At 37.2% G+C, this 16,126-nt stretch overlaps 1 protein-coding gene and 1 pseudogene across 13 annotated transcripts in view; both read right to left on the reverse strand.

The window, feature by feature from the left end:
* The window catches only part of TTLL5 (tubulin tyrosine ligase like 5), a 308,459-nt gene that overhangs the window by 182,441 nt on the left and 109,892 nt on the right, over window positions 1–16,126 (reverse strand). For 10 of the 13 annotated variants that reach the window (XM_040226042.1, XM_040226046.1, XM_040226045.1 and 7 more), the window contains 4 exons: window positions 15,398–15,501; window positions 12,709–12,836; window positions 9,411–9,494; window positions 8,446–8,838 (listed from right to left, as the gene is read on the reverse strand). In XM_040226042.1, coding sequence (XP_040081976.1) covers window positions 8,446–8,838; window positions 9,411–9,494; window positions 12,709–12,836; window positions 15,398–15,501 — 709 coding nt within the window. Of the gene's footprint in view, window positions 1–8,437; window positions 8,839–9,410; window positions 9,495–12,708; window positions 12,837–15,397; window positions 15,502–16,126 lie in introns of those variants that run through there. The other 3 variants (XM_040226052.1, XM_040226051.1, XM_040226054.1) reach the window with 2 other exon arrangements.
* Window positions 1,933–3,761, reverse strand: LOC120852693 (annotated as a pseudogene).

A 16,126-nucleotide genomic window follows, 5' to 3' on the forward strand; every position in this document is an offset into this window, starting at 1 on the left:
AATTTCCTGGGACTTGTTTTTGTTAATATCATACTTCTAATATTTATCCTTCTCAGTATAGCTAAAATTCATTAACTTTACATGGCGCTTGGTATTCCATTTTGGAAATACACTACAACTTATTTTTCTATTTCCTCATTGATGGTTATTTTGGTTCCTGCAAGCTTATTGCTATTGTAAACAGTTCAGTTGTGAACACTTATGTACATGTCCCAGAGCATGTGTAGAACTTCTCTTGTGTATGTGGCTAGAAGTTGAGTCAGAGAGTATTTGAATTTAAAAATTCATGTGGTAACAACAATACGGTATGTTTTACACTACCACAAACAAAATTCAAGCCTTCCTGCTGATCAATATCCCCTCCAACACGTAGTATTGTCAAATATCTTCATTCTTCCCTCTTTTACGAGGGTGGAAGATCTTACTGTAGTTTTCACTTATATTCATCTGATTAATAATGATGTTGAGCATGTTACCTCTTTTCTGATACCATTATTGTCTTTTTTTCTTTCTGAAGGAGGCTTGCTTGTTTTTACTTTCATTTCCTACTATAAGTTATTAAAGATGGTCTAATCTATTCTAGAGTTTAAAGTTTGCATCTGAGATTGATTATACGGATAGTATGAGGCAGGGATCTAATTTCACTTTTGTTCCTATATGGATAACCAGTTGTCCCAGCACCATTTATTGAAAAATGCATCCTTTTCCATCTGTCGTATATCAAAGTTTCATCTATCTGTGATTGTTTCCAACTCTCTATTCTGCTTCACCAGTCACTCTACCCCTTTTCCAATACTGCATTTTCTTAATGATCATATCTTCATATTCTTATTAAGATATTCGTCCACCATTTTTCCTTCTTCAGTAGGTTCTCACTACCCTTGGTCTTTTGCCTTTCCATTATCATTTTAGATGAGCCTTGTCAAGTACAACACAACTGTTGAGATTTTGGTTGGAATCATATTGAATTCAGAGATAAACCTGATGAAAACATTTATGATATTAAGTCTTTCCATCCATGCACAGTCTATTTATATATTTATTTATATTTTCTCTCTCAACAAAGTCTCACAAAATTTCTTTTTAAGTCTTTCCTAAATTTATGCCTAGACAGCTTATAGTCTTTATGTAAATGTTTTTTAAAAACATCATTTTCGTGGTGATATGGTTGTACAGCAGTGTGAATGTACTTAATGCCCCTGTACACTTAAAAACAGACAAAATGGTAAATTTCATATTATGTATGTCTCTGCTGTTGTTGTTCAGTCACTCTGTCACGTCCAGCTCTTTGCGACCCCATGGACTGCAGCACGCCAGGCAACCTGTCCTTCACCATCTCCCGGAGCTCACTCAAACTCGTGCCCATTGAGGCATTTATGCCACCCAAACATCCTGCCCTCTGTCATCCCCTTCTCCTCCTGCTTTCAGTCTTTCTCAGCATCAGGGTCTTTTCAAAAGAGTCAGCTCTTTGCATCAGGTGGCCAAAGTATTGGAGCTTCAGCTTCAGCATCAGTCCCTCCAATGAAGAATCAGGATTGATTTCCTTTAGAATTGACTGGTTGGATCTCCTTGCAATCCAAAGGAAGCTCAAGAGTCTTCTCCAACACCACAGTTCAAAAGCATCAATTATTCAGTGCTCAGCCCTCTTTATGGTCCATCTTACATCCATACATGACTACTGGAAAAACCATAGCCTTCACTAGATGTACCTTTGTGGACAAAGTAATGTCTCTGCTTTTTACTATGCTGTCTAGGTTTCTCAAAGCTTTTCTTCCAAGGAAAAAGCATCTTTTAATTTCATGGCTGCAGTGGAACCCAAGAAAATAAAGTCTCTCATTGTTTTCATTGTTTCCCCATCTATCTGGCATGAAGTGATGGGACTGGATGCCATGATCTTAGTTTTTTGAATGTTGAGTTTTTTTTTTGTGTGTGTGTGTACACATTTAGTTTTATTGTAACAAAGCAACTTGTACACTTTTAACGTTTAAAACTGAGCATCATCTTTCCTTTCCAGTGAAACAAAAAGAAAAATTTAAAAATAAACAGGAACAAAATTACAATAGAGAATGTCAATTGCAAATAAGATCCTACAGGTTCTGCTGATTCTTCCATCAAGTGGCAGGGCTCAAGTCATCATTAGGAGAGAATTTTATTTTAAAAGTGTCATCTTAAACTGCAAGGATGTCCGTTAAACATCACAATTAAACATGCCAAAGGAGAAGCCATGTTGTCAAAATGCCCACTTAACCCACCCAAACATCTCAAACCCACCCTTTGCTGACCTTCTATAACCCCATTTTTTAAAGTTTTTTTTTCTTTTTTTAAACAAGAGAAAGTAGACAGATACATGTTGGTAAATGCTAACTGTCCATATTCACATAGAGACACAGTGTAATCTCTAAGCCCAATATACAGAGAAAGGAGGAAAAAAGCTAGAATTCTATGCACTACTACACAGGGGCCTAGCACCCTCCAGCTTCCAGCAGAGCTAAGGGAGCAGGTTTTTCTTTTTTTCCCACAGAGCATGGTGGTGTTGATTCCATAGTTTTTGTTGAGACAGGAAGGGATAAAAATGAATTTGGAACAGAAAGGGGTAGAGATTCTTGTCCCACTGAATTCTGCTTAAGGTATTCCCCCCCCCAAATAAGTTGTGAACCATTGTATAAAGGAGAAAAGAGACCTCAAAAACAGGGCGACTGAGCACAAGAGGAGGAAAAAAAAAAAATAAAGACTGCAACTTGCTCCCAGGGACTGGAGAAAATTAAAAGTGGTTGGAATCCATCAGTGTTCCATTAGTCATCTTCTCCTTCGTCTTCCTCTCCTTCCTCCCCTCATCATCATCTTCATCTTCACCTTCATCCTCATCCCCTTCTTCATCAGTGTCTTCCAATCCTTCTTCCTCTTCGTCGTCGTCGTCATCCTCTTCTCCTTCCCCTTCCTCATCATCCATGTCAGGAACCAAGTAGTACTGTAATGGATTTGGCCAAATATCATCTTTGATGACCTCTCCTAACTCATCTGCCCCTGCATCAGAATGATCAGTAAACCAGGTGAAGAAGCTTTCTGGTTCCTCATGCTGTCTCTTCCTGCTGGCTTTATTCTGTGTTTGACTTGACCGTTTCGTCAAATCCTTTCCAGATTTCCATTTGATTTCAGTGGACTTTGAAGATGGATCACCACTCTCATTCAGATGAAATTCTTTGGAGAGAATTTTATTTTCGAAGTGAGGGTTTGCATCAAAATAAAAATCTATTCTGTAACCTGATTTAATGTCTTCAAATTCTGTCACTTCAACTCTTGTCAAATAATGCAGCGCCTCTTCATCCTCCTCCCCAAGCAGTGCAGACACTTGTGGATGGTTAACAAATGTTGTTATCCCAAAATTTGGGATTTTGGCGATCAATTCTGACCTCTTCTGAAAAAATGGTTGGCGGAGTTTGTTATATTTCTGTTCTACTTTCAAAATCTCCTCACTGGCTTGTTCATTAAGTCTGTCTATTTCATTTTGTACTTCATCAATATGTTCAATTGCTTCTTGCTGTTCTTTTTCTGAGGTCTCGTCGGCCCCGTCGTGGTTGGAGTTGAGCTCCTTTTTACTGACTTTGGCCGCCGGCGCCGACATGGTGCTGCTCCGCGGTGGGGGCGGGGGGCGGGGGGGAGCGGGGAGGGGGAAAGAAGGGAAGGCGAAGCGGGGGCGGGCAGCGGCTTCCCCTCACGCCACACGCGCGGGCGCTCTCGGTCCGGCCGCCTCCTCCCGGCGCTCTTTCCTGAATGTTGAGTTTTAAGCCAGCTTTTTTACTCTCCTCTTTCACCTTCATTAAGAGGCATTTAGTTCCTCTTTGCTTTTTGCCATTAGTGTGGTATCAAGTTATTGATATTTCTCCCAGCAATCCTGATTCCAGCTTGTGCTTCATCCAGCCCAGCATTTTGCATGATGTACTCTGCATATAAGTTAAATAAGCAAGGTGACAGTATACTGTCCTTTCCCAATTTGGAACCAGTCTGTTGTTCCAGATCCAGTTCTAACTGTTGCTTCTTGACCACATGTATGACAATATGTATGTCTTACCACAATATAAAACAAGTTTTCTAATTCTTTGTTGCTAATAGATTTTTAATATTGACCTTATGGACATATATACTGCTAAAATAATTATTTCTAATGCATCTATAGCTCATTTTCAGTTTTCTATGTAGATAACATATTATCTATAAATAAATAAGTAAATTTTAATTCCTATTGTTTGATGCTTATGTTTTTAATTTCTTGTCTTGTTATGCTGGATCCGGACCTCCAGTAAAACACTGAATAGAAGCAATGCTAGTAGGCACCCTTTTCTTTCTCTTAAAGGGAATGCTTTCAGTATCTCCCCATTTACATTAACATCTATGGTGAGATTTTGATGGATACCCTTTTTAATGAGGATTTCCTTCTCTTCCTAGTATGCTGAGAGTTATTATCATGAATGAGTATAGAATTTTACCAAATTCTTTTTCTGTATTTACTAAAATGATGAATACAGTTTTTCTCCTTTAATCTGTTGATGTGACAAATGATATTTATAGATTTTCTACTGTTTTAAACCCTCTAGTATTCCCTGGATAAACCTGTTCATGGGATCTTATCTTTTTCATTTGTTGCTAGATGTGGTTGGCTCATATTTTAATTAGAATTTTTGCATTTGTGTTCATAAATGATTCTAGTCTGTAATTTCCCTGATACTGTCCATAACTGGTTTTGTTCTCAAGATTAAACTAGCCATACAGAATGATTTAAGGATTATTATTTCTTTTCCATGCTCTATGACAAGTTTAAGATTGGAATTATCACTCCTTTGAAAGGCTGACAACATTCATCTATAAAATCACCTGGGGCTCAAGTTTTCTTTGTGAAAATTATTGTATAAGTTATGTTAATAGTTACAATATCATTCAGGCTTTCTTTGTCTTCTTGAGCCAATTTTACTAATTTTGTGTAGATTTTCAATTTTATTGGAACTCAGTGGTTAACAGTATTCTAACATTTTTTTCACCTAAGCTAATTTGTATTTTCTGTGTGCTTTTCATTCTTCATATCATTTATCCATGTCTTCTCTCCCTTCCTGATCAATCTCACCAAAGGTTGCTCCACCACCTTAGGCTTTTCAAAGAACTTTTGTCTTTGATATTTTCTCTATTTTTGAAATCTGTAATTTTTACATTCGTCTTTGCTCTTTAAGATATCTTTTCTCTTTCTCCTTTATTTAGATTTATAATATTGCTGTTTTTATAACATCTGAGATCAGATATTTAGCCTTTCTTCTTTTCAAATACAAGTATTTAAGGCAGTAAATGTCCCTCCAAGTACTGTTTTTCATTGCCCTCCACACATTTAAATATGGAAGTTTTTTTATTATCTTTCAACTCTAAAACTTTTATATTTATTTCTATTATGATATCTTCAAACCCTCTCTTTGCTGATTTATAAAATTTCTTTATCTATTAGTAATAGAAATCATTGGAAATCTCCCACTAACAGTGGATTTACAGATTCCTCATGTAGGTGTATCAATTTTTGTTTTACTATTTGGAGGTTATTTTGTTAGGTGCAGTTAGAACTATTATCTTTCTGTTGAACCAAACTTTCTGTTTTATGTAATTACTCTCTGTATCTGTGAAGAAAATTTTATCTCTTAAAGCCTAATATAAGTTAATATATGCTAAAGTTAGGGCTTCCCTTGTGGCTTAGCTGGTAAAGAATCCAGCTGCAATGCAGGAGACCTGGGTTCGATCCCTGGGTTGGGAAGATCCCCTGGAGAAGAGAAAGGCTACCCACTCCAGTATTCTGGTCTGGAGAATTCCATGGACTGTATAGTTCATGTAGGGTCGCAAAGAGTCAGACATGACTGAACAACTGTCACTTTCACGCTAAGTAAACTTAGCATATATTAATATATAGCTATATCACTTTTTTCTGGTTGGTATTCTGAGAGTTATTATCATTAATGAGTACAGAATTTTATCAAATTCTTTTTATGCATCTACTGAAATGATGAATACAGTATGGGAATGAGGTTAAGATATTATTTAAACTTAGACTTTTTGGCATTTCTTTCTTCATTCTTTTACTTTCAACCATTCAACGTCCTTATTTTCACAAGTGTCTTTTTTTGCTAAACAACATATAGTTGGATTAAAAAAAAATCAATCTGACACTAACAAGTTCAGTCTGTTTATATTCATGTGATTCTTCATATATTAGGACTTGGTTTACCATCTTTAAGCTTCCATTTCTTGCATTTTCTAAGCTTTGTGTTTTCTGGGCTTCTATCTCTATAGGTATTTCCCCAGGCCCAATTCATTTCTCTTCCCAAATGTTTAAGTTTCATATTTTAATTTTTTCAGTGGTAACCCTTGAAACATGATACAGCATATATATCACGAAAAAGTCTAAATAATATCTTAACCTCATTCCTAAACTATTCAATCACCACAGAAAAATTTGACTCCAATCACGTATAGGTTATTATTGTAGTCAACTAGATATTATTATCTATATATTATTGTCCACTACTGTTTAAGCCATTCAGAGTATGGTTTCTGACCATAGTGGAAATAAGCTAAAAGGAAATTACAAAAAACAGAAAATGCCAACTATGTGAAAATTAAACAAGAAAAACAATCCATGGGTCAAGAAAAATCACAATGGAAATTAGGAAATATTTTCAAACTGACTAGCTTCTTTTGTTCCTTACCATTCTCTGGGAAATGTATGAAAAAGAAAGGTTTAAAAAAGAAGTTCTGATGATAACATAAGGTATTGGAGGCACTGACCTTACTGAATTTCTTTCACACAGGAGAGAAAATTTAAATCAGAACATAATTGAGTATTCTTATATTCATTTTAGAAGATTAAATCATAAGAATAATCACTCAGAATTAGCAGAAATACACATATTTGTACATATTTATATTTATGACATTAAAATAGACCATTTAGTATCTCTGATTCAAATTTCACATTATAATATCCATTTCATTTGAAATCAGATACCAATTAAGAAATACATGCTGGCTATTTATTCAGGACATGGAAGCAACTTAAATCTCTACCAACAGAGGAATGGATAAAGAAGATGCAGTACAAATATACAATGGAATATTACTCAGGCATAAAGAAGAACAGAATTGGGTCATTTGTAGAGATGTGGATGGACCTAGAGATTGTCATACAGAGTGAAGTTAAGTCAGAAAGAGAAAAACAAATATATGTCATATATTAACACATATATGTGGAATCTAGAAAAATAGTATAGATGATCTTATTTGAAAAACAGAAACAGGGAAACAGATGTAGAGAAGAAATGTTTGGACACCAAAGTGGGGAAGAGGGAAAGAGACAAATTGGGAGATTGGCATTGACGTGTACATACTACTATGAACAGAAGAGAGAAATATCTAGAACCTACTGTACAGCACAGGGAACTCTACCTAATGCTCCGCGATGACCTACAGGAGAAGGGAATCTAAACACAAGTGGATATATGTATACACATGACTGATTCGCTCTGCTGCACAGCAGAAACTAATGCAACATTGTAAAGCAACTATATTCCAATAAAAATTAATTTAAATAAAGGAAAACAGAAATATATATATTGGCTATTTCTAATGCCACAGTAATGAAGACAACGTGGTACTGGCCTAAGTACCGATACATAGATCAGTGGAGCAGAACTGAAATTCCAGAAGTAAATGCTTACATTTGAGATTAAATCATTTTTCACAAGAGTGTCATGATAATTCAACAGGGAAATAGTACTCTTTCAACAAATGGTGCTGGGACAACTAAATATTCACACGTAAAAGAATGATGTTAAGACCTTTATGCCACACCATATAAAAAAATCTATCAAAATGGATAAAAGACCTAAACTATAAAATTCTTAGAAAAAAACAGACATCTTTGTGATCTTGGGTTGGGCAATAGTTTTCCAGATATGATATCAAATGCACAAGCAACAAAAGAAAAAATAAATTAGATTTCATCAAGGTTAAAAACTTTTGTGCATCAAGAAAATGAAATGACAAACAACAGAATGAGAGAAAATACTTCTAAATCAAATATCTGGCAAGGGACTCATACCCAGAATATATAAAGAACACTTACAACTCAACAACAAAAAGACAGATATCACAATTATCTCTTGACCACACTGTAAGCTCCCAGTAAATAGAAGCCCTATTTTATTCATCTCTTTATCTTCAGCACCTAAAAGAAAGCACTGCATTGTCTTATCAGTGAATGAATGTCACTGGACCAAATGCAAGAGTTTTCCTTAGTCACAGCCTGCATCTTTATCTTTATCTTTCAAAAGAAAAAGCAAAGGGAAGAGATGACATTCTTTTTTCATTGGGGCTGGGGAGGAGCTGACATTGAGGACTCCCTTTCATTTTCTCACTCACCTGCCTTTGCTGAAGAGGGACGAGACAGTTTCTGGCTATAGATCTGTGCAGCACTTTGGAAAGAGGAAAAGGGGCCAATGGTGTAACTGCCTGATCGACAGCGTGGCAGGCCAGCAGGGCTTGGTACGTTCTGTGTCCCAGGATGCATGGAGAGAGAAGCACTGTCAGGGACTGTGCTCAGTAAAACTGCTGGCTGGTGAGGCATGCTGGGGATAGCTGGAGGGATCTGAGATAGAGAATGGTGGCCTGGCCCTGGTGAGAGGTCAGGGGTGGTAACAATAGATGACAAGTGGGTGTTGGGAATTTTCTGCAGAAGGGTAGCAGCAGGACCAGAGAAAGAAGAAGAATTGGTATAGATTAATTTAGCCTCTTTTTCTGCTGAAGTGGTAAATCCTATTAAAATAAAAACAAACAAACAAAAACAGATCATGTTAGGAAAAACTAACACATAGTCTCTATATGTAAACATGAACATTTTTAAACATTAAACTAATCTTAGCATGAAACAGATACTATGAAAAATACAAATTTTAATGAGCATTCATCATGAATTTAATGAATTTTGCCCACTGAGACAATCTGGCATTAGAAATAGTTCATTTCTAGTCCTTGTTAAAAGCTGGCGTTGCGACTACCTCCATCAACCAGAACGAATGTTTTATAAACGTCAGGACATCAGGACAAAGTTTCTGGTAATGAGAGCTAACTCCTCTCCCTCTGATTTTCACCCTCCTAGAAACAAGTGCTCAGAATTTTAAACATTAAGAAAGTAAAAAATTCCTTGGAAAGATGTTAGCAGGTTATCGGTAGATAAAAGGAAATTCTAACAGAGAAGGAAAAACAAAGAAAATGAGCTTTCTGGAGTAACGCTGCATGCCCTAAAATCATTTAATATCTGATGAGTTTTTTTTTGTTAAGAGACTTATCTGAGAGTAGCAAGTCTATGCAGGTTTGAAGTCACTCACGAGATAATTTATCAGAGTGAATTTCTGTTGTCTGTTGCTGTTTGGGCTGCTTTATTTTCACTTCTTCCATCGTTTCAGGGTGATCTGAAATAAATAAATACTGAGCTTAGGTTCTGTCACTAATCAAACACTAGAGTACCACTCCACATAATTTTGTTTCCAGAATATAACGCAACTAGTAATTGGTGCCAAGAACTATTGCGTTTCTCACTGCACTTTTCCAAGGATGGCCATGTCCACATCCCTGTTGAGTGGGACAGCAAGCAAATGATTCCAAACTAGCCCAGCTAGCCCAAAGCCCAGCTCCAGCTGACTGAACCCGGGAAAGATATGGAAAGCCAGGGCAGTGACCCATGGACGGCCGACAAACTAGGACTCGCCTGGGAAAGACAGTAAGGGAGGGCAGTAAAGGGGCTTACCCCAGGTGGCACTAGTGGCAAAGAACCCGTCTGCTAACGTGGGCCATGTAAGAGACATGGGTTTGGAAGATTTCCTGGACGAGGGCATGGCAATCCACTCCAGTATTCTTGCCTGGAGAATCCCATGGACAGAGGAGCCTGGCAGATTACGGTCCATAGAGTTGCAAAGAGTCAGACCCAACTGAAATGACTTAGCACGAATGCCAGGGCAATAAGATGCCTCTGTCAAGAATTCAAATTTGGAGAACTAAGAGACCAAACTGGTTGGTGGTACACACTGGAGCAAAGAAGTCACAATACATTTGGACAGGGAACTGCCAAGAGATGAAAATAACAGTTCCAGTATTTGTTGGGATGATACCTGAATACCACAACAGCTCTGTATCTTAATCTCAGTTTTCCCTGAATAAGTTGAGTGAATTTGCTTATTAATCAGCATATTCAATAAGAAAATCATTCTAGTAACATAAATTTCCACTGTAATCAATCAGGTTTTCTTTTCCTACTACAGAATTTTGAAACAGAACAGCCAGAGCTAATCATATACTTAAAGAAATATTCCCAAAATCTTTTCTCAAGGGCCAAGTTCATACAAACACTTAAGAAAGGCCATTTTACAGATCCTCTTTCAGAATGAAAGAATAAGGACATATGAATTCTCTTCTTTCCACCACTATCAGCGGTGGTAATACTGTCACACACTTGTTTGCTCATGTTTGATAGAACAAATACTATCAAATGTCATAATGTTGTTCCCTTGATTGAGGCCTTCCTATTGCCTGTCCGGTTAATCTTGATTGGAATTGCTAGGTATGAATGTTACAGTAAGTCTCCTACAGACAAACCTTCAAGTTGCAAACTTTCAAAGATGCGAACATGCCCCTGTATGCCAGCTGCTGTAGAGTTGTTTCGTTGCTAAGTCGTGGCCAACTCTTTCGAGACCCCATGGACTGTAGGCTGCCAGGCTCCTCTGTCCCTGAGAGTTCCCTGGCAAGAGTACTGGAGAAGTTTGCCACCTGCTATTCCAGGGGATCTTCCCGACCCAGACATCGAACTTTACCACTGAGTCACCAAGGAAGACCTGTTGTACAGTACTGAACTTTCTCAAGGTATGCACTATAAGACTAAAAATGCTTTTTTTTGTGTGCTTGTTTTCTATCTGTTATTTTGTGAAAAGTTTTAGAAACCTACTATGGTATTTAGTTGGGAACCTAGGCTAACTTTGTTGGACTTACAAACAAAATTGGACTTATGAACACACTCTCAGAATGGAATTCACTTGTTATGTAGGGGACTTACTGTATTATATAAAGGTAATCCTTAACACATGAACCCAGAATCTCTGAGGATCCAACTGTACAAATAGGTGCTGCTATACCTGTTGTCAGGGCTTCCCCAATAGTGCCAGGGGAGAAGTTACTCTTTGAATGCCAAGCTGGGACCTCACCTCCCTGGGTTAGTACACAGTTCCCCTTCCATTACAAAAACTCCTCCGTCTCCCTTCCCCAACACTGTTATAGGATCTTTTCAGGGATTCTATCAACCTTCTTCCTGAATTTACTCATACAACTTCATCAAGCAGACAATAAATATTGTAAAGCCAAGAACTGTGATGGTTCTGGTCCCTGCTCTCTCTAGCAACTACTATTATCATAATGTCTGACACTTAATATGTGTTGATTTAAAAATATGTAAAAGGAATGAATGAAAAGATGAATAAGTTAGCTTTAGAACTTAGATTTAGGAAAGCTCAAAGAAGAGGGTGGACTCAGAAGGATTTTTGCTAATATAATACTTCAATTATACAGTGAGCTAGACAGGCTTTTGTAGACTAGCCTCTGCAGCTAATCAGTTTTGAAAACACTAACACTGCTTCCTCAGGAAAACATACCCTACATTTTAGATGATCAATTGTCTTGGCTCTTTCCACATTAGGCTATGATCACCTTAAGAGCAGCAAAGAAGTCTACATCTCTGAGTCTAGTGGTTAGCATACTACAAAATTAGTATATTGGTTATCTGTGTCTTATGCTCCCATCTAGATTTTAAATGAATCTTAACTTGAAGCACAAGCTTTGTTTATAACTGAGTGTTGCTGCTATTTTTTTTTTTTAATCATATGACATGGGCTGGATAGTTTGGTCCACGTCAGTTTCAAAATCCCCAATCCTGGAGTTCCCCAACAGTGAGAAACTTTTGAAATGTGTGGGAACATTGGGTTATCACAATGACTGAAGGAAGACAGTAGCATTTAGGGTTTGTGACTAAGGATATGAGACATCCCACCAGGTATGTGGGAATAATCTCGCACAACAAAGAATTCTCATACCTCAAATGCAAATGGTGATAAGCTGGAGGAAGCAAAAAAAAACTTAACGAGAGTGAGAAGTAATCATCAGGAGAAGCAGAAGAACAGAGATTAAGAGCATAAGCTTTGAGTCAGGAAGACTAAAGTTCAGATTCCTGCTCGGCTGGACAATGCTGGGCACCCCTGAGCAAGTTACTCCACCTCTTTCAGCTCTGTTTCCTCATCTGTAGAGAAGTTTTATAATAGCACCTACTCCATATGGTTTTTGCAAGTAAAAAAAATAAGATCATCTCCAACAGACAGTAACATGAGTTCTCACAAAATGTTAGCTGTTATTAGTTTGTCTTGAAAACTACTCTGTTAATTTTCATGGGAAAAAAAATTTCAACATAACCCTCTTCCATTTTTAGGACAAAAATACAAGGCTTCCTCACTCTCTCACCCCCCACAACTACAAAATTGCACCCTTGGAGTCTATTAGTGCTTAGGCAACATATTATTTTTGGTTTTCCTCTGCGCATCTCACTTTTTCACTTGTTCTTATTTTTCATTAATTAACCAACATACTTACCACCCTTTGCCCCGCTATCAGAAAAACTGTTGCTGTTTTTCGAACTTTTTGAGTGCGTCCCCAGGAAGACACTCGCAGACTTGTTTTTTTGGGTATAAAAAGTCAACACCTCCTCCAGTTCAGCCTCACTGAAATGGGGAGAAAAAGGATGGTCAGAACAGGAAGCTGTTCTGGAAAATCTTTCCACCAGACTTTATTATGGAAATGGAATAAGCTGAAGAAGGGGAAATGAAAAGCACAAGCTGAAAACTCCCTATTAATAGATAGTTAAAAAGGAAAATAAATGAAGTAGTCAGAAAATTTTAAAGCACAGCAAGGTTTTATTTATTCCACAGTGAGTTTTCTAGATCTGCACTGTCCAATATGGTAGCCACTAGTCATATGTGACTATTTAGATTTAAATGAATTAAAATGAAAGATCCATTTCCTTGGTTACATAGCCACATTTCAAGTAGTCAGTAGCTACAATACAGAAAGTTCTACCAGACAGCCATGTTCTGAATCAGGGGTCAACCAGGAACTGACTGTGGGCCACAACGGATCAGCAGTCTGTTCTGCATGGCTCCCAGCTAAGAATGGTTTATACATTTTTAAAGAAGAATATGCTATAAAGACCACATGGAGTTCACTAAGTCTGAAATATTTATTATGTGGTCCTTGACAGTTTGTCCACCTACCACTTCTAGATAATTGGAGTATATTCACTAAAGGAGTCACTTTGTCATAAATAAGGAGATTCACTAGGGTATCCAGGGAAGATTTCCCTTACCATCTATACAACAGAGATTAAAACAGTCTCTAGGTAACTTCAAATATAGAAATTATATGCATTTTTTATGAACACCCACAAAATGAAAAGCATAAGGAAATAGAAGAGGGCCTGTTTACTAGAATTCTTGCAGTAAACATATGATGTCTGGGTTTTTTAACACCTGTAGCAGCTTCTCAATGGCCTTTTGCATTTTTTTCATGGAGCCTGTCAATGTTCCAGATAAGTGACCTTCAAATAAGCAAAATACTCCTGCATCATTACAAAGAACCTATATCCCAGCTTCAGAATACACTGCAGTGACAATCCCAGGAACTGCTTCTATGAATCTCAGGGTAAACTCCAAGGTCTCCAAAGCAGCAAAGAGCCACCAGAAAGTAACTCGAGAAACCATAAAGATCTGAAGCTGAGGGTGCAAACAGATGAGTGCCTCTGCCTGTCAGTGTGTTTTATTTGGCCCTTCCCAGAAAAGCGAAGATTGAGGTGGGCCAAAATATCAACTGCTCTATACCTCCTGTCTTACCCTCTGCTCACTTTATAATGTATGTTTTCCTGCCTGACTCCTGCAGGTAAACTGAATTTGCCAATGCTGACACACACAGGTATCTGTGTCCCACCTCAAATGTAATAAAACAACTGATGCTACTGCATATTTCCAACAATCACCACAATCCACAATCAGTAGTAAATACGTTCTAAAATATTTTATCTCCAAGTCTATATCATTGGTTAACAGCATATATAATTAATTTTTAGCAGACAAACAGGCCTGGTAGGGGAAACACTCTTCACTTCTTAAAAGGCTGCTTTTTAGTTTCTTTTTTTATATTTCAGAGATTTTGAAGATCTCTAGGAAGAACTAGAAATTAATGTTTTAACTTTAAAAGTAGAGCCATTTTCTGAATATAATCCAGGCTTTTTTTCTTTTCTATTTTCATAATGTTGAGGTAAGAAACTACTTCTTGCTTTGTTTCTATACTTGCTTTATCAACCATATTCCTCAAGACCTAAGAATGTCAACAAAATAACATTACACAATTATGAACTCCTATAAAATGATGTATTTGTTTGTTGTATGTTTAAGCACATGATCCTGGGGCTATAATTAGGTGCGTACAGAGTTTTACACACAGATCACACTATGTTGGTGGTTGATAAATCACCATCTGACTTAACGTCACAAATCAACAAGAGTTGATTTTCTACTGCTTTTCTCCCCACTGGGACTTTGATGACTGAAGATAAACTAAGGCAGATTTACAAATGTTTTATGCTTTATTTTAGTGGTTTTGTACAGTCCTCTACTTAAGAAAAAAGCTCTCCAGGACAAGTCTTATAAAATTAAAAATTAAATGCCTTTATTACTTCTTCCTTTGCAAACACACTGAAAATGGACAAAGTGGCCTGGCTAATTTGTATTAAGATAGAGAGCTGAATGTTGATATTTTCAACCCCTAAAGGCTAACCTTAAGCATGAAGGACTTGTTTTATTTTATATAAATTAGGCATAACCCTCATAGTACTGAAAAACTGCCAACTCCTCAACCCACTCAATGTAGGCAAAATGTGGTCATCTCCACTGCATCAGTAGGTCAGGAATAAATTCAGATCCAGAAAACACTAGAAGCCTCTAACTTCAAACTCCAAAGTGCTCCCTCAGCACTTTAAGTGCTGTGTACTTTGAAGGCTGTCTAGAAATATAGCCCAGATGCCCAGCAGCAGTGTTTTGATAACTGAAACCATGACAACTGCCAATAATTGGCTGAGATATGGAGACATAAAGACTATGAAACTCTTCTTCTCTTCTTATAAGTGATTGTACTCACATCTATGTTAGAAACAAGAGAATATTGGGAATTCAATGGAGCAGTGTGGAAGACAGAATAAGGTACTAGTTTATTAGCAAAGAATGTCTTCTACCTTGCTTGTCTGATGAAATCCTGAAAGTTTTCTGAATTCACCCCATCTTCCTCTTCTTCCTCAAGTTTCTTCTTTGATTTCTTTTCAGCCATTTGTTCTGTTTCCTATCCAGTCCCCAATCCCAAAGAAAAACAAGATAAAACTGACTCTTGATAAATGCATACTTCATCATCTGGTTTCATTATCATTGGGTTAATTTGTCTTTATAGAAAAGACATCCACTTCTTCAATGTCCTTTGAATATACCTATAAATTTGGTATATTATTTTCTGCCATCATTTCGTGAAACATTTTAAAGTTTCCAACTCAGAGCTGCAGAATAAAGATAAATTTTTATCATGTTTTTGCTTATATACTCAGGTAGCCCTGTGGAAAAAAAAGACCTTGGTGATGTCTGTGGTCACACCTGAAGTATGACAATAGAGACACTGTATTTTGTTACAATTAGGAGGAGGAAAGCTCAGACTTGGAAGACACTTCTACAGCAGCATCCAAATTGCATAAATTCTTCACTTATACAAGACAAAATTCTCAACAGAGCTAGAGTAGCTATGTAGCTATGGATTTGTTGTGTTGATCTTGCATTGACCATTCCACACATTCTACAAAAGCTATTTAAATGTCCAGGACTCAGATTTCTTCTCTGAAAAATGAGCACACTCCCAGCTCCTCCCACTCCAAAATGACATTTCCAAAGTATTCTAAGACCCTTGGATAAAAGGTGCTTTG

This window comes from Oryx dammah, unplaced genomic scaffold (assembly GCF_014754425.2).
Source record: "Oryx dammah isolate SB20612 unplaced genomic scaffold, SCBI_Odam_1.1 HiC_scaffold_26, whole genome shotgun sequence".
Classification (NCBI taxonomy): domain Eukaryota; kingdom Metazoa; phylum Chordata; class Mammalia; order Artiodactyla; family Bovidae; genus Oryx; species Oryx dammah.